This window comes from Coregonus clupeaformis, chromosome 35, assembly GCF_020615455.1.
Source record: "Coregonus clupeaformis isolate EN_2021a chromosome 35, ASM2061545v1, whole genome shotgun sequence".
NCBI classification, from domain to species: domain Eukaryota; kingdom Metazoa; phylum Chordata; class Actinopteri; order Salmoniformes; family Salmonidae; genus Coregonus; species Coregonus clupeaformis.
The window spans coordinates 40,611,534-40,635,102 of NC_059226.1; the positions used below are offsets into that span (position 1 = coordinate 40,611,534).

The 23,569-nt window shown below is 43.0% G+C and overlaps 1 protein-coding gene across 1 annotated transcript in view; it reads left to right on the forward strand.

Moving 5' to 3' along the window:
• Positions 1–341: 341 nt before the first annotated feature.
• LOC121571028 (NACHT and WD repeat domain-containing protein 2) overlaps positions 342–23,569 on the forward strand; it is a 67,922-nt gene continuing 44,694 nt past the window's right edge. Inside the window, exons 1-3 of the mRNA XM_041882257.2 lie at positions 342–1,017; positions 1,396–1,567; positions 13,268–13,356. Of these exons, the coding sequence (XP_041738191.1) occupies positions 1,417–1,567; positions 13,268–13,356 (240 nt within the window). The 5' untranslated portion in view covers positions 342–1,017; positions 1,396–1,416. The remainder of the gene's footprint in view (positions 1,018–1,395; positions 1,568–13,267; positions 13,357–23,569) is intronic.

The window sequence follows — 23,569 nt, forward strand, 5'->3', positions numbered from 1 at the left end:
ATATAATGGTTAGCCTACGTTTTATTAATTTCATAAATAGGAGCATGTGTGGATAATATGTGCACCTATCAATTAGGCTACCCAGCTTGGGTTGTTCTATTGCTTTTTTTCTTCAAACTCTGGGATTTAAGAATAAATGGTGGTTCAGCATTTCTCCAAGAACTGTAATCAATTACGTTTAGTAGAAATCCAATGCACTTAAACTTCCAGCGCGAATAACAAGGGGCTGCAGAATAGAGGTACATTTATCGATAAAATAATGAATTCCAACCAAACCCCTCCTTCCGTGAGACCTTCGCATCCCCTGGCTCCCCCGTCCACAGTATGAGATAACTGCGATGTGGAGTGGTGCAGGGCTCCCACCTCGCTGACAGAGAGGAAACGAGCGAACCGACCGCGTCACTCTCGCACTCATTGACCGCGCGGTCCATAGCAATGTTCATTATCCCTACGGATAGTGAGCAGTGAGGACCACTGCTAGGCTATCTCCATTGAAGGAACCGGGACAGAGGGAGAGAGAGAGGTGGGACCGCGACTGCAGCAAGATGCTGAGCGCCGCTCTTCGCCAACTGCTGTTTCTCCCGTCTCCAGGGGCTGACTCCCGGTGAAGAGAACTCTAAATGGGCGTTTTTACCGTCTCTGTTGATTCTCAAGGATCCACGATTGGATATTTTCGAAATGAAACGAATGAAAGATGTGAGCATCGAGAAGTGTTCTTGTTGTAGTGTGGTATCTGCAGCCTCCTCCCCCATAACAGTCAAGTCCACTGAACGCAGTGGTTCAGTGATTGAGTATTTATTTTCATGATAAATACGAAAAAGGATTTACATTTTGACATTAGAACTTCCCAACTTTTCCCGGTGTTTTGTTGTCTGTTTTGCGGTCTCTGTCTGTGAAACAAAGATCTCAGGACACATCAACTTCGTGGAAAACAGCGACTTGAGATCTTCCCCCGACTGAACAACATTTTACCGCTGTTTCACCCCCTCTCTCGCCCTCTTCAAGCATCTCCTAAGGGTGCGACTGCAACCGATGCTTGCCCATTCTTTGATTCTTGTTCTGTCTTGCCATTTGTTTGTTTGTTTCACAGCATGATGATTCACATGCTCAGCCATAATAGCCAAGGAAATGTATTCAAATTATGCATGCAACATAACAGTAATTAGGTTTGTTATGCTAAATACCTATGACTGAATGCAAAAGAAAGCATGTGCTTATAATATGGGTCTATTTCGGGGTTGCCTTCTAGGACTTGGCAGATCCATGCTAACTTGATTTGTGTGTGTGTGTGATTGGTGTCTCTGTGAGTGCGCTGCGTATGCTTGTCTGTGTGTGTGGCCACTGGCAACCCCAATAGAATCCACTAAAGACCTGTATGTGTGTGCCTGGTTGCAGTTACGCTGGAAGTCGCCACCCATGTGGCCCTCGAGAGTGGGGAGCAGGCAGCCCTGTCCCCGGGAATCTGCACTCCGCAGGGCGGCAATCAGTGGCAACGTCCTCGCCCTGCCGCCGCACCACGTCCCCACGGGCAGGAGTGTCCGCGTCTTCATCTGCGCCAACCCTGACGGTAAGACACCTCTGGCAGGGGATCAAATATGCGAGTCCAGATTACTCTGAATAAACTTTTTTTAGTGATGACCTAATCTGCAGAAAAGTGGGGATGCTGCGTATCATAGTTTATTCCTGGCGCACGTGTGACCTGTTATGCGCGCAATGAAACCCAAATCATTGCACTTTTACACATTTCAGACAGAAGATATGGTATGTTACCTGTCAAAAATATAAGGCACTGTTTGTATGACCCCCTTTCCAACAGCCCCTTAGTTACCACTTATTTGCAAGTATACCTATTTTATACATATCAGTGGGTAACTTGCGAAGTGGGAGGGGTGGGGTTGTTGTTAAACCATGGAGGCTGTTTGGAGTTCAAATTAGGGAGGTGTTAAACAACGGAAGTGTTCATTAATTTACCTGCAAAAAAGCAGACAACCATTCACACATACCCAATACCTGTACTTTGGTTACAGGTCTTTAGGTGGCTTTTATTTTTTCATGTTTTTTACCTCTTTCAGCTATACCAAAAAACTGGTATAAAAATGCAGGCGTGGTAAATTAGTGGGATTTTGGTCTGTGTGTGAAAGGGATATTACATACATGAAAATTGATTTAGTATTTCATCTAATTTTAAAGGTTTATATCAGATCTTTCCAGTTCTTGAAAAACATCGTGAGCATTGAACAAAGGGCATATGTAGGTCTGTCATTTACTGTGTCAACCATCATAATGGTCCCATTGGTCCATACAAACGACAGGACAGGAGAGTGACATATCACGATGCTCTTCCAGCCCTGTCACTGACTGACATATTGAGGAGAGTTGAAGGTGTAACACGGAGTGTCCCCCCGTCCAACAGTCACCTAATGGCCTTGTTCAATTAAATTAGGACGCGCATCAGCGTCGTAGACAGTCATGCGCCAAACCCACTCGACTGGAAAGGGTAGACCGAGATTATGCTTGTAGTGGTTTAGTTATTCTACCGTTCGGTTAACAACGGTCATATGGATGAATAGCCAATTATAATATACGTCACTTCGTTTTGAAATGTGATTTTAATCATATGGGATTCAGGTTAGTCTCAAGCGATGTGAAATACGTTGCGAGGTAGGGAGTTTTCAAACAGTTTGTGAGAAAACATCAATGACGTGCAAGGCTGTGGAGTCGCGAGGGGAAGGCATCTACTTGCAGAGCTGCTGAATACGGCCTCAGGTAGGGAAGTAAAAATAGTATTTCTAAAAGCGGAGTAAACAAGCCAAGAGCCAGAGTAGCCTAGACACAAACAGAGAGGGTGGGATGAAGGGAGAGAGGGAGAGAGGGAGGATGACAAAAACAGGGCCGAAATGCAACAACTGTCAATAGAGTGATCAAATGACCTAATATGCCTCTTATTTTGTCCTGATTTTATCCCATATCCAATGGCAAACATAGTAGACTAAATGTGCCACCTGTTGCTGGTCCAATCATTACATTGCACCTACAGTAACTCTGAAGATGCTTAGGAATCAGAGGTCCAATAGGAATAAATGGAAAATATGAAAAGCTTTTGAAATATTTGACAGTCTGTTTCAGGAAAGATATTGAGGCACTGTTGACAAATGGTTGCTATACATTATACAAAGGGTGGGTCTAATCCTGAATGCTGATTGGTTAAAATATCATTCCAGCCGGTGTCTATTCCACAAGTTATCACCAGCTAAATCTATTACTTTAAAATGCCTATTTACTCTGTTCCATCTGACTGGGCAATCCACTGTCTCGTCAGCCCAGCCAGGCAATTTATAAACTTGATCTCCACTATAAAAAGCATCTAGAAATGATCTCACATTTCTTTTAGACTAACATTTAGTTTTCAACAGCAGAGATTTGTATAAACCTTGCTGTCTTTCTCTCTGACATTTGCAACATTGTTTCAATATTCAAATTCGATCTCCAGCTGTCCCATAGTAATGAACGTGTCGGGAGTTGGAACGAGACAGACAGACAGGGAGCGTTTCTCAGCCAGTCGAATTAATGAATCAGCTGGCATCATTTTTATGGATATACATTATACAAAGAAATGTCAATTGAAAAAGGGTAAAACGAAAAACAAAGTGCAGCTAGTTTGCAGTCTTTCCAGCTTCAGTTTGAAGTGATTGTGTTAGCTGTGTTGTTGGCTAGCTCCTCTGAACAACAGTGTCCTGACGAGTGAGCACATTTTCTATGCCAGGCGAAATCGCGCCTCATTAGCTCATTGTTATGGATGTATCCAAATAAATGTCACTAGAAAACAGCTTAAACAAATGTGAATGCAGCTACTTTGCTGTTATTCTGGCTGCACTTTTTGACGTGACTGTAAATTAGCCGTAGTTGGCTAGCTAGCAAGCAAGGGATAAGAACATTGCCAGCCAGTATGGCAATGGAACATTTAGAACAAACGACTGGGTCACGTCCGTAAATACAGAACAAAAAGCCTAACGACTGGGTCGCGTCTCTGGCAACAGAACCAATAGAACGAACGACCAGCCGGCTTGGTTAGCAACCCTAGATTTGTATCGGGTCTATAACTTGTGGAAGGATGAAATAGTATGAATAAATTAATCAAAATAACGTTTTTAATGAAAATATGTAAATCATTATTTGAATATGTTGGTAACCCGTTGTATAAACGTGATAATGTCCTCGAAGCCTGTGTTTGGAGGATATATTGGCACGGTTTGCCAGACCTCGACTTCGTTTCTGGCCTAACAACACCCATGCCAATATATCCTCCAAACACCGGGCTTCTCGGGCATTATCACTTAAATGAAAGTCTTCTATCACATTACGTTATACAGAGCTAGTCAGTTTATTGTGAATTCATGATACTGATGCTGGTAGGTAATCATTGATTCTCCACCAAAGCACAGATCCATTGTTGTAGAGAGAGAGGGGGGGCACTGGAAAGAATCAACCAAAAAACAGAGCAAACTGGAATGTTATTTAGCCCTAAACATAGCCTTGCTATTGCGAGAGACCTGGCTCTCAAGAGAAGACAGGCTATGTGCACACTGCCCACAAAATATGGTGAAAACTGAGCTGCACCTCCTAACTTCCTGCCAAATGTATGATCACATTAGAGATACATATTTCCCACAGATCACACAGACCCACAACATTTGTAAAACAAATCAAACATTGATAATCTCCCATATCAGTCAGGCGAAATACACAGTGTGCAGTCACAGCAGCAAGATTTGTGGCCTGTTGCCATGAGAAAAGGGCAACCAGTGGAGCACAAACAACATTGTAAATTCCACCAATATTTATCTGTTTATTTATTTCCCCCACTATTAATAATACAACTATTTGCACATTGCTAAAACACTTTACATAGCTGATAATATAACACTTGAAATGGCTATCTTTTTTTAAACCTTTTTGAATGCAATGTTAACTGTTAATTTCTAGTCGTTTTTTGTTGATGTCTTCTCACTTTTATTGATTGTTTATTTCACTTGCTTTGGCAATGTAATCACATGTTTCCCACGCCAATTTAATTTAATTTAATTGAGAGAGAGCGAGAGAGAGAGAGAGAGAGAGAGAGAGACAGAGAGAGAGAGAGAGAGAGAGACAGAAACAGAGAGAGAGAGAGAGAGAGAGAGAGAGAGAGAGAGAGAGAGAGAGAGAGAGAGAATTCACACCTTCATTATCTGTGATCAGCACCATGTGGACAGCAACTCTATGGACTGGGGAAGTGTTCTAGAAATAACACAGTAATACACTGCACTGTTGGTTCAGTGTGGTTCCACTAGAGGGCACAATTCCTGCACTACACTGAGGTAAAGTGGTTGTCATAATAACCATGGCAAAGATGGAATAATGATATATTATTAAGGAGAGTAATCTATAACCTATAGGGAGAGTGATCTAGAACCTATAGTGAGAGTGATCTAGAACCTATAGGGAGAGTGATCTAGAACCTATAGGGAGAGTGATCTAGAACCTATAGGGAGAGTGATCTAGAACCTATAGGGAGACTGATCTAGAACCTATAGGGAGAGGGATCTAGAACCTATAGGGAGAGGGATCTAGAACCTATAGGGAGAGTGATCTAGAACCTATAGGGAGAGTGATCTAGAACCTATAGGGAGAGTGATCTAGAACCTATAGGGAGAGTGATCTAGAACCTATAGGGAGAGGGATCTAGAACCTATAGGGAGATGGATCTAGAACCTATAGGGAGATGGATCTAGAACCTATAGGGAGAGTGATCTAGAACCTATAGGGAGAGTGAACTAGGAGTATAAGGCCAACTAGGGGAATGGAAATCACTTCAGATATAGTGCGCACTAAGGAAGAGATTATATTAAATATGATATACTTATGCTTTGCCAGAGATAACTACAGTACTATAACGGTTTTACTGTGTTTTTAACTGTGTCTGGGCCTCTCTCCCCCTGGTGTGATTCAGTGTTGCAGGTTTATGTGCTCTCTGTCTGGTGGTGGCCTGTAGCCTATGATGCACAGTACTGTCACTGTCCAGACTAGTGTAGTGAAGGACCATAGACCATCTTCTCAGTCCCCTATTGATGATTCTGCCTTTACGAAGCATCTTACCAACCACTGTAACAACGTTACTGCCGCTACTTAAAGGGGCAATATGTAGTTCAGGAATTCTTCAAGAATCAATGGCTTTATAGTTAATTTAAAAGTCCAAAAAGGGATGTACAAATCCCAGATTGCCCTTTTAAAAGGACTCATTGTATGGAGGGTGTTGCACAATAAAACATTGAAGCTGAGATGAGTTAGCTGAAAGCCAAATAAAAATGTTGGGCAAACCACGTTTCACACCCCCAGTATTTATGCGAGTTAAGTTATACCATATTTAAAAAAATCACAACAGCTGTGATGGAAACAGGTACAATTTTATAAATGCCGACAGATCATTTGTTTGTTGGACATGGTAAGATCTTTTTTGTGTCGGTAAAATGTATTATGCGAGAAATGGGGATGGAAATGCCTTTATGCGCAAATATTGATATAATAACCATCATATCGAAGTAAACTTGGAGTCATTCGATGACATGGTGTGTGGTCCTCCCTCTATGACTTGGGAAACCATGCCGTTTATTAGGGTACAGATAAAATAAGTTATGATGAACTTCACAGGGTGTTCTTAAAGCTCCTTTCCAATAAATATCCAGGGTCTGATTCTGGTGACATGATGATCGATGCTTGACCGCCGTTTGACAAATACAAATATTCTCGCTCTTGTCCATAAAAACCTCATCATATAGACTAGTCTACCAGCACAGCCCACCCACACTGTATCTGCCAGCTGTAGGCTAGAGCGCACCAGCCAACACCAGAGTGGGCACATTTGCTGTTCAACTCAACAGTTTTTGTGACAAAATTATCTGTAGAGTTGAAAATGCGATGGAAACAAATTTAACTTTTTATTTTTATTCGGTACATGGAAACTTAAGCGAAAAAGTAGGCCTACATTTTGTGTGCACTACGTCATCGCACACTGATTGTTATCCTCAACGAGTCCGTTTGGTGAGAAAATGTGCATATTTTCTTTATGCAGATTTTTGAATATTCTCATGAAATCTGTCGCCAATTGGATGGAAACCTACTGTCTTGCTAATGAATCATTCTGACTCCAGGCTGGGCTTTCATTTTCAGCGTCAGAGCAGTGCAGTGCTCAACTTCAGTGTGTGTGTGTGTGTGTGTGTGTGTTTGTGTATGATCTGCCACGGCTCCTTTTCCCGATCAATTAAAAACCTCTCCCTGTCACTTCCCAGACAGCAGCTGTATGCCAAATAGATGGCTACGGCCATTCATCTCCTGCCATATCTACGGCTCCTTATTATGTGCGTGCATGGGTGTCTGTCTCTCTCTCTGTGTGTGTGTGTGTGCGCGCACATGTGTAAGTGCAAATGTGTGTGTATGTTCAGATTTATGTGTGCGTGTGTTCTTCATAAACCTAAAATAAATAATAATAATAATAATACATCTATTTAACTCCATATTACCTCCAAGGAAATTGCCTTTGTCGTTATAAAACAGCTATTTGTATGCAAGCTCTCACTTAAGACTGATAAGAGGGAGGTTCCCCTCGGGATATGATGCATAAAATGATCTATTCCTCCTACCGCATACACACTATCAGACACTATCCAATGAGTAAGCCCTACTAAAAACATTTTACCCTGGAATTATTATTCTCATTTTATTTTTGTTGGGCTTTAAAAATGATTTGTAGCTCGAATCCTTTAAGCTAGGCACCATGATTCTATTGGACATATTATTCAAGGTCTCAGACTGTCCTCTCCATATAACTATTCTCTCCTTTACTTTGACGATTTCTAGTCTAGAATTCTCTCTCTCTCTCTCTCTCTCTCTCTCTCTCTCTCGTCTCTCTCTCTCTCGCTCTCTCTCGCTCTCACGCTCTCTCTCGCTCTCACGCTCTCCCTCGCTCTCTCTCGCTCCCTCGCTCTCTCTCGCTCCCTCGCTCTCTCTCGCTCCCTCGCTCTCCCTCGCTCTCTCTCGCTCTCTCACTCTCTCTCGCTCTCTCACTCTCTCTCACTCTCTCTCTCTCTCTCTCTCTCTCTCTCGCTCCCTCGCTCTCCCTCGCTCTCTCTCGCTCTCTCTCGCTCTCTCACTCTCTCTCGCTCTCTCTCTCTCTCACTCTCTCTCGCTCTCTCTCTCTCTCTCTCTCTCTCTCTCTCTCTCTCTCTCTCTCTCTCTCTCTCTCTCTCTCTCTCTCTCTCTCTCGCGCTCTCTCTCCCTCTCTCTACAACATACTCTCTGATACACTTATAATGTATTTAGTGTTGTTTACATTGTTCCAAATGATCAGCGCTCCTTACATTCTTTTTCTTGATCTCCAGTATTTTTCCACAACTAGTCACATTTATTCCACACATCTGACATCCACCTTCACCTCCTGAGCAAAACAAACATTCCCCCGTTTTGAGTTTATTCATCACGTCATCTGCATCCATTTTGCTGTTACAAGTGTTACGGTGTTCAGAGTTTGTTATAACCAATGTATTAATGTGATTATGATATGCTACAGGTCAGGCCCTATTGGTCACGGGCATGCGATGCATACGTGTGACGTAAAGAGAGCAAGGGTTGAGGGAATAAGGAATGTTTTTTCCTAAACAATGAGGGATTTCGGTAACAGAACTTTTCAGTCAGAAATGGCTGTAATTGGAAATACATATGGGAAAAATACATGTTTTTCACATTCGAAAGATGTGGAGATTGCATGGCTGTGTGCTCGATTTTATACACCTGTCAGCAACGGGTGTGGCTGAAATAGCGTTGAAAGTTTTCAAGAGCCCAGTGGTCTTCATCATTGGGAAATGCAAAAAATATGGAACTACCCAGACTGCCTAGAGCGGGCCGTCCGACCAAACTGAGCAACCGGGCAAGAAGGACCTTGGTCAGGGAGGTGACCAAGAACCCAATGTCCACTGTGACAGAACTACAGAGTTCCTTGGCTGAGATGGGAGAATCTGACAGAAGGACAACAGTCTCTACAGCACTTCACCAATCTGGGCTTTGTGGGAAAGTGGCCAGATGGAAGCCACTTCTGAGAAAAAGGCTCATGACAGCACGTTGCAGTTCTTGACACAAACCGGTTCGCCTGGCACCTACTACCATACCCCGTTCAAAGGCACTTCAATCTTTTGTCTTGCCCATTCACTATCTGAATGGCACACATACACAATCCATGTCTCAATTGTCTCAAGGCTTAAAAATCCTTATTTAACCTGTCTCCTCCCCTTCATCTACACAGATTGAAGTTGATTTAGCAAAGTGACATCAATAAGGGATCATAGATTTCACTTGGATTCACCTGATCAGTCTGTCATGGAAAGAGCGGGTGTTCTTAATGTTTTGTACACTCAGTGTATATCCATGCTTTCTCGGGACAAAGTTGCAATCATATGGTGGTGTGTATTGTATGTATGTACATATGCATGTATGTATGTATGTACACTACCGGTCGAAAGTTTTAGAACACCTATTCATTCAAGGGTTTTTCTTTATTTTAAAAATGTTCTACATTGTAGAATAATAGTGAAGACATCAAAACTATGAAATAACACATGGAATCATGTAGTTAGCCAAAAAAGTGTTAAACAAATCAGAATATATTTTATATTTGAGATTCTTCAAATAGCCACCCTTTGCCTTGATGACAGCTTTTCACACCTGGAAAGCATTTCAATTAACAGGTGTGCCTTCTTAAAAGTTAATTTGTGGAATGTCTTTCCTTCTTAATGCATTTGAGCCAATCAGTTGTGTTGTGACAAGGTAATGGGGTATACAGAAGATAGCCATATTTGGTAAAAGACCAAGTCCATATTATGGCAAGAACAGCTCAAATAAGCAAAGAGAAACGACAGTCCATCATTACTTTAAGACATGAAGGTCAGTCAATACGGAAAATGTCAAGAACTTTGAAAGTTTCTTCAAGTGCAGTCGCAAAAAAACATGAAGCGCTATGATGAAACTAGCTCTCTTGAGGACCGCCACAGGAATGGAAGACCCAGACTTACCTCTGCTGCAGAGGATAAGTTCATTAGAGTTACCAGCCTCAGAAATTTAAGGCCAAATAACTGCTTCACAGAGTTCAAGTAATAATAATATGCCATTTAGCAGACGCTTTTATCCAAAGCGACTTACAGTCATGCGTGCATACATTTTTGTGTATGGGTGGTCCCGGGGATCGAACCCACTACCTTTGCATTACAAGCGCCGTGCTCTACCAGCTGAGCTACAGAGGACCACGCAACAGACACATCTCAACATCAACTGTTCAGAGGAGACTGTGTGAATCAGGCCTTCATTGTCGAATTGCTGCAAAGAAACCACTACAAAAGGACACCAATAATAAGAAGAGACTTGCTTGGGCCAAGAAACACGAGCAATGGACATTAGACTGGTGGAAGTGTGTCCTTTGGTCTGGAGTCCAAATTTGAGCTTTTTGGTTCCATCCACTGTGTCTTTGTGAGACGTGGTGTGGGTGAACGGATGATCTCTGCAGCATGTGTATTTCCCACCGTAAAGCATGGAGGAGGAGGTGTGATGGTGTGGGGGGTGCTTTGCTGGTGACACTGTCTGTGATTTATTTAGAATTCAAGGCACACTTAACCAGCATGGCTACCACAGCATTCTGCAGCAATACACCATCCCATCTGGTTTGGGCTTAGTGGGACTATCATTTGTTTTTCAACAGGACAATGACCCAATACACCTCCAGGCTGTGTAAGGGCTATTTTACCAAGAAGGAGAGTGATGGAGTGCTGCACCAGATGACCTGGCCTCCACAATACCCCGACCTCAACCAAATTGAGATGGTTTAGGATGAGTCGGACTGCAGAGTGAAGGAAAAGCAGCCAACAAATGCTCAGTATATGTGGGAACTCCTTCAAGACTGTTGGAAAAGCATTCCAGGTGAAGCTGGTTGAGAGAATGGCAAGAGTGTGCAAAGCTGTCATCAAGGCAAAGGGTAGCTATTTGAAGAATCTCAAATAAAATATATTTTGATTTGTTTAACACTTTTTTGGTTACTACATGATTCCATATATGTGTTATTTCATAGTTTTGATGTCTTCACTATTATTCTACAATGTAAAAAATAGTAAAAAATGAAGAAAAACCCTTGAATGAGTCCCATGTAGCTCAGTTGGTAGAGCATGGCGTTTGCAACGCCAGGGTTGTGGGTTCGATTCCCACGGGGGGCCAGTATGAAAATGTATGCACTCACTAAAAAACTGTAAGTCGCTCTGGATAAGAGTGTCTGTTAAATGACTCAAATGTAAAAATATTTGAAGAATGTCAAATATACAATATATTTTGATTTGTTTAACACTTTGTTGGTTACTACATGATTCCATATAAGTTATTTCATCATTTTGATGTCTTCACTATTATTCTACAATGTAGAAAATAGTAAAAATAAAGAAAACCCCTTGAATGAGTAGGTGTTCTAAAACGTTTGATCGGTAGTGTATGTATGTATCATACAGTGAGAAAGCACTTTATTCATACTTTTTTATTTTATTTTATTTCACCTTTATTTAACCAGGTAAGCCAGTTGAGAACAAGTTCTCATTTACAACTGCGACCTGGCCAAGATAAAGCATAGCAATGCGATAAAAACAACACAGAGTTACATATGGCTCTGCTGTAGCCGGCCGCAACCGGGAGACCAGCGTCGTCCAGGGTAGGGGAGGGAATGGCCGGCAGGGAGGTAGCTCAGTTGGTAGAGCATGGCGTTTGCAACGCCAGGGTTGCGGGTTCGATTCCCACGGGGGGCCAGTATGAAAATAAAAAAAGAATAAATGTATGCACTAACTGTAAGTCGCTCTGGATAAGAGCGTCTGCTAAATGACGTAAATGTAAAATAAACGTAAATATGGGGTAAAAAAAACATAAAGTCAAAAATACAACAGAAAATATATATACAGTGTGTGCAAATGTAGCAAGTTATGGAGGTAAGGCAATAAATAGGCTATAGTGCAAAATAATTACAATAGTATTAACACTGGAATGCTAGATGTGCAAGAGATTATGTGCAAATAGAGATACTGGGGTGCAAAAGAGCAAAATAAATAACAATATAGGGATGAGGTAGTTGGGTGGGCTAATTTCAGATGGGCTGTGTACAGGTGCAGTGATCGGTAAGGTGCTCTGACAACTGATGCTTAAAGTTAGTGAGGGAGATAAGAGTCTCCAGCTTCAGAGATTTTTGCAATTCGTTCCAGTCATTGGCAGCAGAGAACTGGAAGGAATGGCGGCCAAAGGAGGTGTTGGCTTTGGGAATGACCAGTGAGATATACCTGCTGGAGCGCAGACTACGGGTGGGTGCTGCTATGATGACCAATGAGCTAAGATAAGGCGGGGATTTGCCTAGCAGTGATTTATAGATGGCCTGGAGCCAGTGGGTTTGACGACGAACATGTAGTGAGGACCAGCCAACAAGAGCGTACAGGTCACAGTGGTGGGTAGTGTATGGGGCTTTGGAGACAAAACGGATGGCACTGTGATAGACTACATCCAATTTGCTGAGTAGAGTGTTGGAGGCTATTTTGTAAATGACATCGCCGAAGTCAAGGATCGGTAGGATAGTCAGTTTTACGAGGGCATGTTTGGCAGCATGAGTGAAGGAGGCTTTGTTGCGAAATAGGAAGCCAATTCTAGATTTAACTTTGGATTGGAGATTCTTTATGTGAGTCTGGAAGGAGAGTTTACAGTCTAACCAGACACCTAGGTATTTGTAGTTGTCCACATACTCTAGGTCAGGCCCGTCGAGAGTGGTGATTCTAGTCGGGTGGGCGGGTGCCAGCAGCGTTCGATTGAAAATCATGCATTTAGTTTTACTAGTGTTTAAGAGCAGTTGGAGGCTACTGAAGGAGTGTTGTATGGCATTGAAGCTCGTTTGGAGGTTTGTTAACACAGTGTCCAATGAAGGGCCAGATGTATACAAAATGGTGTCGTCTGCGTAGAGGTGGATCTGAGAGTCACCAGCAGCAAGAGCGACATCATTGATATACACGGAGAAAAGTGTCGGCCCAAGAATTGAACCCTGTGGCACCCCCATAGAGACTGCCATAGGTCCAGACAACAGGCCCTCCGATTTGACACACTGAACTCTATCTGACAAGTAGTTGGTGAACCAGGCGATACCATACTTATCAATGTGTTATCTCTGTTATCTTGTTTTCAGACACAGAAGCGGAGAGGAACGCGCTGAAAGAGCATGTCTACCCCAAACTACGGGATTTCTGCAGAGAGAATTATGGGATTGAGTTCCAGGTAATATAACATTTCCCTTCTTTCTCTTTGGGCGTCTTGCATATCCCCAGTGATGCTCGGGTTAACTCATAACCTGCAGTCCCCTATGGTTATATCCGCAGAGCGGGCGGGTTTAGGGTCATGAAATATTGTGTGTGTGTGAAGGGGGGTTGGTTGTGGTCAGGTTGAATAAAGAAAAAAAAAATGTATCATTCTTGTGCAGTTCATACCTCAAGGGAACTGTAGCCTACTGTTCAGATGGGTTAAATGAAAACTAAAATCTGGACACTGAATATAATTCTATGACCTCCTTACTAACTCCTGCGGAATTAAGCATTTCTTGCAGTTAAAAGATACACGAAATGTGCATTTTGACTCAGGAGTGGAGAAATATGATTTCTTCCTTTCAGCATCCTGAGAGAATGTGAATACGCAGTTAGGGACTGTCTTAATCAGCATCATAGAATCACCCTGTGACCAAAATAATACCCTCACTTCTTGGACAGACCAGAGCCTTAGATATGCAGTTTTAGAAATTGTTCTTCGTCCAGTAAGCATTACATGGCAACACAGGAATTTTGATAGCGCACAGGGCTGTGGGCCAGAAGGTCGTGGGTTCGCAGACCACCGTGGACAAGAGTAGGGGTGGAAAGATATCCTTTATAGTAAAAGCATTGCATTCATCTATCATCGTATTTACAGGTCAGAGAAAAAAATAGCCTTTTATAAACATTTCATGTAATTCTATGTCATTTGACATATTAGCAGAATATTTTTTAATACCACACAAATTACAGAAATTACAGGCTAAGAATGGACAATGTGTTCATCTTATCATATTTCTCCAATACCAAATAATCTTGTTTGCAACTAAACTGTCCCTGTTTGCAAATAATTAAATCTGAGACGTCATTAGTAATCTGAGCATGGTACTTTCAAAAGTCAGGCCTACCTTTCCACCCTGGACAGAGGAGGCCGAAAAATCTAAGCTTTAACTGCTCTTCTTCCGTGGCTTAACCAAACGAGAGAGAAGGTCACGAGTTTCCCTAAAAGTTGTCTGAGTTTAAACGTCTTCTATTTTACAGAAAGTGAATAGCTTAATGAATTGATAGTGACAGAATTAGAATACTTCCCAAGCAAAGTCTATTTATTGTCTCCTGTAGCTCAGCCTCTGATGGGCGGCAGGTAGCTTAGTGGTTAAGAACATTGTGCCATAACGTTGTGCTCATAACCCGAAAGGTCGCTGGTTCTAATCCCCAAGCCGACTAGGTGAAAAATCTGTTGATGTGCCCTTGAGCAAGGCACTTAACCCTAATTGCTCCCGTAAATCGCTCTGGATAAGAGCGTCTGCTAAATGACTAAAATGTTTTTAAAAAATGATAGTCCCATATGGATCGGCGTCACGACTTTCCCGGGTATTTTACAGATTGTTTCTAGCATAAAGCATCGCGGACCAAAGCGCTGTTATAGATCACTTTATATAATCTGATGCATTTTATTTTCTTCCGAATCTTAAGCTAACAAGGGGTATGCCTGTGTTTTTTTGCCATTTTCTTGAATAAAAGGTAGGCCTATGGCGTACCCTCTCATAACTCTCCAATTAGAGTCTTGGTTTTAACTTAACAGCCCATCACTGACATGGAGGTAGGCTAGTTAAAGAGTGCATGGTGGGTGGAGGAATTGACCGACATACAGTGCTTTCGGAAAGTACTCAGACCCTTTGACTTTTTCCACATTTTGTTATGTTACAGCCTTATTCTAAAATTGATTAAATAAATAAAAATCCTCAGCAATCTACACACAATACCCCATAATGACAAAGCGAAAACAGATTTTTAGAAATGTTTGCTAATTTATTACAAACAAAAAACAGAAATACCTTATTTACATAAGAATTCAGACCCTTTGCTATGCGACTCGAAATTGAGCTCAGGTGCATCCTGTTTCCATTGGTAATCCTTGAGATGTTTCTACAACTTGATTGGAGTCCACCTGTGGTAAATTCAATTGATTGGACATGATTTCGAAAGGCACACACCTTTATATATAAGGTCCCACAATTGACAGTGCATGTCAGAGCAAAAACCAAGCCATGAGGTTGAAGGAATTGTCCGTAAAGCTCCGAGACAGGATTGTGTATGGCACTCTGACAGAGCTTCTGAGTTCCTCTGTGGAGATGGGAGAACCTTCCAGAAGGACAACCATCTCTGCAGCACTCCACCAATCAGGCCTTTATGGTAGAGTGGACAGATGGAAGCCACTCCTCAGTAAAAGGCACAAGACAGCCCGCTTGGAGTTTGCCAAAAGGCACCTAATGGACTCTCAGACCATGAGAAACAAGATTCTCTGGTCTGATGAAACCAAGATTGAACCCTTTGGCCTGAATGCCAATCGTCACGTCTGGAAGAAACCTGGAACCATCCCTAAGGTGAAGCATGGTGGTGGCAGCATCATGCTGTGGGGATGTTCTTCAGCCCAAGGGACTGGGAGACTAGTCAGGATCGAGGGAAAGATGAACGGAGCAAAGTACAGAGAGATCCTTGAGTGCTCAGAGAGATCCTTGAGATCCTTGACCTGCTCCAGAGCGCTCAGGACCTCAGACTGGGGTGAAGGTTCACCTTCCAACAGGATAACGACCCTAAGCACACAGCCAAGACAAGGCAGGAGTGGCTTCAGGACAAGTCTCTGAATGTCCTTGAGTGGCCCAGCCAGAGCCCGGATTGAATCGGATCGAACATCTCTGGAGAGACCTGAAAATAGCTGTGCAGCAATGCTCCCCATCCAACCTCACAGAGCTTGAGAGGATCTGCAGAGAACAATGTGAGAAACTTCCCAAATACAGGTGTGCCAAGCTTGTAACGTCATACCCAAGAAGACTCAAGGCTGTAATCGCTGCCAAATGTGCTTCAACAAGGTACTGAGTAAAGGGTCTGAATACTAATGTAAATGTGATATTTCAGTTTTGTTTTGTTTTTGTAAATTAGCAAACATTTCTAAAAACCTGTTTTTGCTTTGTTATTATTGGGTATTGTGTGTAGATTGATGAGGGGGAAAAAACAATTGTCTGAATTCTTTCCGAAGGCACTGTATGTATGGATATATCAGCCTATAGCCTAATTTTGTCTGTCAAACAGGTAGGCCTACCTCTTATTTCTTAAATAGGAAGAAATAGGCTCCGACACAAAGCCCTCTTGTTGTTAGTAAAGTCTAATTAAAATGAAGACGGTTTAAATGAATTATGCCTACTTTCAACGCTATATTTTCAGCTGTCCATTTCCGATTGATTGTGCCGCGGCTGCTGCTTCAAGTTTCAGCACCACAATGTAAGTTACTCGAATCTGTCTTATTGTGAGGTCAATAACTCTGATAAATACATCATGGGGCAGGAAACAATTATAGTAGTAGCAAGCTATCAAAGTTGACCTCCAAGCTATCAAAGTTGACCTCCGGACATTTTTCTTATCTTCCTTCACAAACTGAACAGAACATAGGCTATAGGCTAGTCCGCGTTTTTTCGACTAGGCCTAATCAACAAAAAAATTTTCGGAAGAATCCTTTGACTCTCCTCCTGAACTGTCACCGTAGGCCTACACAGCACAGCCATTGGTTAGGCAGCACAGGAAAACGTTTTGATCAGCAAGGGCAGAGCAGGCCGGGGGCTCAGGGTTGGAATATCCATTGCAGTGTGTAATGCAGCCTAGTTTTATTTACACCATCCCAGCAGCTATCTTAGAAATATAAATTTGCTCTGTGCTTCTCCCAGCATGCACGTCGTAGCCTATAGCCTATAGGATATGGATCATTTGATTGAGACCGCACAAATAGCCTATAGGCGCGCTTGATATTGCGTGCCCAGCGGAGAATCAGAGATGAGGGTCGGCATCGGGCACACATCGATATATATCAATTAATTCTAAAACACTGAGAAATATTGCAATTTCCTCAATTACAAATTACATGACCCTCCCCTTACATAACCCTCACATAACCCTCCCCTGGACAAGATTTAAAAAATACTAAACCCTCCCCTTGACTGAAATTGAAAAAGCATGACCCTTCCCCATTTTCCTCCAGGTAATCATTCTGTACATTTTGATCCATCCCTAATTATAGACAAGTTGACTACAAATAGCCTACCAAAATGTCGGGAATTATAAGCAGAAATATATCCAAATTAGTCAACAACAAAAAAATGCACTCCCTGTCAACAATTTGTTCCTCCATCTCTGACTGTAGTCTACAGCGCATTTTCTATATTAACGGGTTATGGTCGGGTGCGGCCCTCAGATTGTCACTTCAGCACATATAGTCGGTGGTTGCGGGTGGGTTATTAGCAATTGCTGGCGGGTGCGGGTTAACAAACAACTGACCCACTAATATCCCCCCAGACCAGGCTTTCAATATTGATCGAAAAAAGGTTTTAAATAATTTAAATCACTGTCTGGACTGGCCCAACGATGAAAGCAGACACAAACTCAGCAACATGCCTTGAAGGGTCCCACGAGTCAGCTGCACACAGGGGCCCTGTCTCTTTAAGGCAGACAGAAGGGCAGTGGAGATAAGGAAGGATGGTGAATGCTGCAGGAAATCTCTCTTTGATATGACCGTGTGTGTGTGTGTGATTGTGTGGGCGTGTTTGTGTGTGTTCCCTTTGTTTTTTCTCCCTACCATGAATGCATTAGCCCCATTTTCCCCATGGCTCTCACCGATCTGGGATCATTCACATTGCAAATGGCTGGTGTGGCGCTGCGCTGAGAGATTTTATCAAAATATGCTTGTTAAACAAATCCAGGAGAGCCCCCTGGAGTAAAGTCGCAATCAGATTTTTCTGAGATTGTTCTTGGATGAATTGTCAGGCTTCTCCCTTTGATATCCGAAGTGATGCTTTGTGGGGGCCCGAGTGACCTCGGAAATGGTTCCCTAGGCGACACCAGCATGACATAAGCAATAAGCTGCTTTAATGCAAAATGACCTGCTGAGAGACTGTGTGGTTTGATAGTCAACAGCTCACCCCTTGAATGTACTAAACATTGAGTGTCCTAAACCATTAGGTGGGTTTTCACCGATTGACACCTAAGTAAATCACTAGGGGACTTCTTCTCAGGAAAACAGTAAAATAACAGGTAGTGCAGGCTTTTGTTCCAGATCAGCAATAACACATCTGATGCAGGTAGCCTTGACGACTCAAACTGAATTATTCCGCTACTCTATTGTTCGCTACGCGCTTCAGTCTGAGACCGCCATCGTTTGAAGTCCTTTGTGGGTGACGTCAAAAAATGAAGGGTGTTGTACAAAACAAAAAGTTATCAGCGATTGGGTCATCTCTAACCAATCAGAGTTATCAAAGCCAATGGCTCTGGCCCAACCCATCGGTTTCTGGGACAAATCAGACGGTCTAGAACGTATTTCCATTCTAGAAATCGTAAGAGTGTTTGGTTTTTGCTAGGCATCATGGGACCAATGTCGTTCAAAAAGTTATACTTTTGACTCATCTGTCCATAGAACATTCATTCCAAGAGTCTTGATGATCATCCAGGTGCTTCCAGGTGCTTTTTGGCAAACTTGAGTCAACTTTTTGGACGAGATGGGTCCCATTATGCCTGGCGAAAACCAAACACTACATTCCACAGTAAGGACCTCATACCAACGGTCAAGCATGGTGGTGGTGGTGTGATGGTTTGGGGATGCTTTGCTGCCGCAGGACCTGGACGATTTGCCTTTATGGAAGGAACCATGAATTCTGCTCTGTATCAGAGAACTCTACAGGAGAATGTCAGGCCATCCGTCTGTGAGCTGAAGCTGAAGTGCAGCTGGGTCATGTAGCAAGACAATGATCCAAAACAGACAATCAAGTCTACATGAAAATGGCCATTAAGCAACACATTTGAAGTTTTGGAATGGCCTAGTCAAAGTCCAAACCTAATCCCAATTGAGATGTTGTTGCAGGACTTGAAACGAGCTGTTCATGCTTGAAAACCCACAAATGTCACTGAGTTAAAGCAGTTCTGCATGGAAGAGTGGGCCAAATTTCCTCCACAGCGACATGAGAGACTGATCAACAACTACAGGAAGCGTTTGGTTGGAGTCATTGCAGCTAAAGGTGGCACAACCCATTATTGAGTGTAAGGGGGCAATTACTTTTTCACACAGGGGCATTGGGTGTTGTATAATTTTGTTAGTTAAATAAATAAAATAAGAATATATATATTTTGTTATTTGTAAACTCAGGTTCCCTTTATCTAATATTAGGTTTAGGTTGAAGATCTGATAACATTCAGTATCAAAAATATGCAAAAATAGAGAAAATCAGAAAGAGGGCAAATACTTTATCAATCACCTCATACCAAATTGACTCGTTACTGGTGTATACTGCCAAATAACCGTTACTGTAAATTTTATATTTGTATATTTTCTACTATTTCTCTTTTTTTTTCCATTGCCCGTAAGTAAGTATTTCACTGTTAGTCTACACCTGTTGTTTACAAAGCATGTGACAAATATAATGTGATTTGATTTGATATGCTATGAAGAAATAGAGATAGGCCTTCTATGCAACACTCGACACACACACACACACAGAGAAACACACACAGAAACGCACACACCCATCAAGCACACACACTCCCGTCACCACAAGAGATGAACTACAATAGCAGCTCTCCCGCTACAGTTGTGGGATATTGTTTAACGGCTGTCAGTCAAACGTCTCTAACAATACTAGCTACTGAGGGGAGAGACAGACAAGAGGTGAAACTCTCTATCGTGCAGTGGCTTTTTAGAGGCAATAAGCTTGTCATTTTAGCTTTGTCGAAAAACCAGAGAGAGGGAATATATCCTCCTCCACACAAACGCTCTCAGACCGGAGCTGTGTTTTCAGAATTATTTTGTCTTCTTTAAGGATCTCAAAGTGTTTTCTAAAGATGAAAAACACGTCAACAATGTATCTTTTTTCCTCCAACCTGCTAAAGCTGTGGGCTTGATGTGCAGACCTGCTTTGTGGTTCTGAGGAGTTATTTTTGAATAATTATTTTAGCGCTTTCAAACACAAAACAAACACAGTTCTAGGATCAAACGGGAAGTTGAGAAAAGGTGCAGTTTTTCCTCATCTTCATTAGCCCTTGTTTACCAACTGATTTTCAATTATGCTAAATGAACTTGTGCATCTCTAAGAGAATGGGGTTGGTGAAAACTTGTTTAAGTAGTTAGTAGAAAGCAGAACTGAAATGTAATGTGGATAGTCACGTACTGTATACTGTACGCCTCTCTCAGTCGCTCTCTCTCCCTGTCTCTCTCTCCATCCATCCATCCATCCCTCCCTCCCCATCTCTCATCTCTTTGGCATTGCTCCAGAGAGAGAGCGAGAGAGAGGAGAGAGAGAGAGAGAGAGAGAGGAGAGAGAGAGAGAGAGAGAGAGAGAGAGAGAGAGAGAGAGAGAGAGAGAGAGAGAGAGAGTCCACTGTCCTGGTCTCTCTTCCTGGCTGCTATAACCCCTCTCCTCCCCTCTCTCCAGTCCTCCGCTAAAATTGAAAAAGAAGAGCGGTAGCGGTGGACGCCGTCATCCGCTAACACGATTATACAGCCACTTAGCAGCCAGACAATTCAGAACCAGCCCCAAGATGATTTTCCCTTCGTCAGAAACTGCCTCATTATAATACAGTAAAACTATGTCTTTCCTGCCCATACATCTTCATTGTGGACCTTAACATGATGAACTTCACCCATGGGTGAGCCAAAATGTCAGGGGTTTACCTTTAATTGGCCCTAAGTGTCAGCAACTGGCGTATAGTTTGGATCTGTAACATTAGCGGCTGTCTGAGCCGGAATGGGTAATTGAGAGATATTTGTGGTTTTCTGCCTCCCATCTCCCTCCAGGTGTCTTGTGGGATGTTAGAGTGTCTCCAGCTGCGATTAGGATGTTTTTATTTTCACACGGAAGCAGGTTTGTTCTTGATTTCGATGTAGGAGGACTTCTCACACAAAGCAGATCAATCACATGATTAATGATATACACCACACTATTGTTGCGTTGGTAAAAGTCTTTAGATATGAACTGTATTTCTGGAGGTGGCATTTCTTTTTCGGTGTTATTTTGCCTCGGAGGGATTCTGTTGGTTGTTCTTTTCTATTTTCTGCCTGATTTCATACCCTTTCCTTCGAGACGTGGAGGCCTAATCCTCAAGTCTAATAGTCTAACATCCAATAGAGAAAAAAAATGATTATTTTGTACTTGACCTGCCGCGAGCAAATGCCTTTCAAGGGTAATCGCAAGCTGCTTAACTGAAGTTGCCTCTGCCTCTTATGTAAGCAGCCACAACCCCTCCTACCACAGAGGGATGGAGAGATGGAGAGAGAGGGATGGAGAGATGGAGAGAGAGGGATGGAGAGATGGAGAGAGGGGGATGGAGAGAGGGAGAGAGAGGGATGGAGAGATGGAGAGAGAAGGATGGAGAGATGGAGAGAGGGGGATGGAGAGAGGGAGAGAGAGGGATGGAGAGATGGAGAGAGAGGGATGGAGAGATGGAGAGAGGGGGATGGAGAGAGGGAGAGAGAGGGATGGAGAGATGGAGAGAGAGGGATGGAGAGAGGGAGAGAGAGGGATGGAGAGAGGGAGAGAGAGGGATGGAGAGAGGGAGAGAGAGGGATGGAGAGAGGGAGAGAGAGGGATGGAGAGAGGGAGAGAGAGGGATGAAGAGAGGGAGAGAGAGGGATGGAGAGATGGAGAGAGAGGGATGGAGAGATGGAGAGAGAGGGATGGAGAGATGGAGAGAGGGGGATGGAGAGAGGGAGAGAGAGGGATGGAGAGATGGAGAGAGGGGGATGGAGAGAGGGAGAGAGAGGGATGGAGAGAGGGAGAGAGAGGGATGGAGAGAGGGAGAGAGAGGGATGGAGAGATGGAGAGAGGGAGAGAGAGGGATGGAGAGAGGGAGAGAGAGGGATGGAGAGAGGGAGAGAGAGGGATGGAGAGATGGAGAGAGAGGGATGGAGAGATGGAGAGAGAGGGATGGAGAGAGGGAGAGAGAGGGATGGAGAGATGGAGAGAGAGGGATGGAGAGAGGGAGAGAGAGGGATGGAGAGAGGGAGAGCGAAAGAGAGGGATGGAGAGATGGAGAGAGGGAGAGCGAAAGAGGGGGATGGATGCAGGGAGAGAGAGATACAGGGGTAGGGTATCAATAAATCCCGGTTTAAGGATTCCCGGAATCAGGAGGGAATCAGCAGGAAATCCAGGATCCTTGATTTCTGGAAAAGCAGGGAATTTAATGAAAGTTCCCAGAATTTTACAACCCTATACGGGGGAGATGTATTGGTGCTTTAATATTATGTCTTCACTGTGTAAACTTTCCTTGGGATCTGAAAGGTACTATACAATTAAATATATGTAATTAATATCACATCAGTGTCTGTGGGATGGGGGAGGAGAACAAGATGACTAATGTCTTCATTTGAGTTTAATTACTATGCCGAATCCCCCGCCTCCCTGCCGTAATACAGTGAGGGAAAAAAGTATTTGATCCCCTGCTGATTTTGTATGTTTGCCCACTGACAAATACATGATCAGTCTATAATTTTAATGGTAGGTTTATTTGAACAGTGAGAGACAGAATAACAACAAAAAAATCCAGAAAAACGCATGTCAAAAATGTTAGAAATTGATTTGCATTTTAATGAGGGAAATAAGTATTTGACCCCTCTGCAAAACATTACTTAGTACTTGGTGGCAAAACCCTTGTTGGCAATCACAGAGGTCAGACGTTTCTTGTAGTTGGCCACCAGGTTTGCACACATCTCAGGAGGGATTTTGTCCCACACCTCTTTGCAGATCTTCTCCAAGTCATTAAGGTTTCGAGGCTGACGTTTGGCAACTCGAACCTTCAGCTCCCTCCACAGATTTTCTATGGGATTAAGGTCTGGAGACTGGCTAGGCCACTCCAGGACCTTAATGTGCTTCTTCTTGAGCCACTCCTTTGTTGCCTTGGCCGTGTGTTTTGGGTCATTGTCATGCTGGAATACCCATCCACAACCCATTTTCAATACCCTGGCTGAGGGGAGGAGGTTCTCACCCAAGATTTGACGGTACATGGCCCCATCCATCGTCCCTTTTGATGCGGTGAAGTTGTCCTGTCCCCTTAGCAGAAAAACACCCCCAAAGCATAATGTTTCCACCTCCATGTTTGACGGTGGGAATGGTGTTCTTGGGGTCATAGGCAGCATTCCTCCTCCTCCAAACACAGCAAGT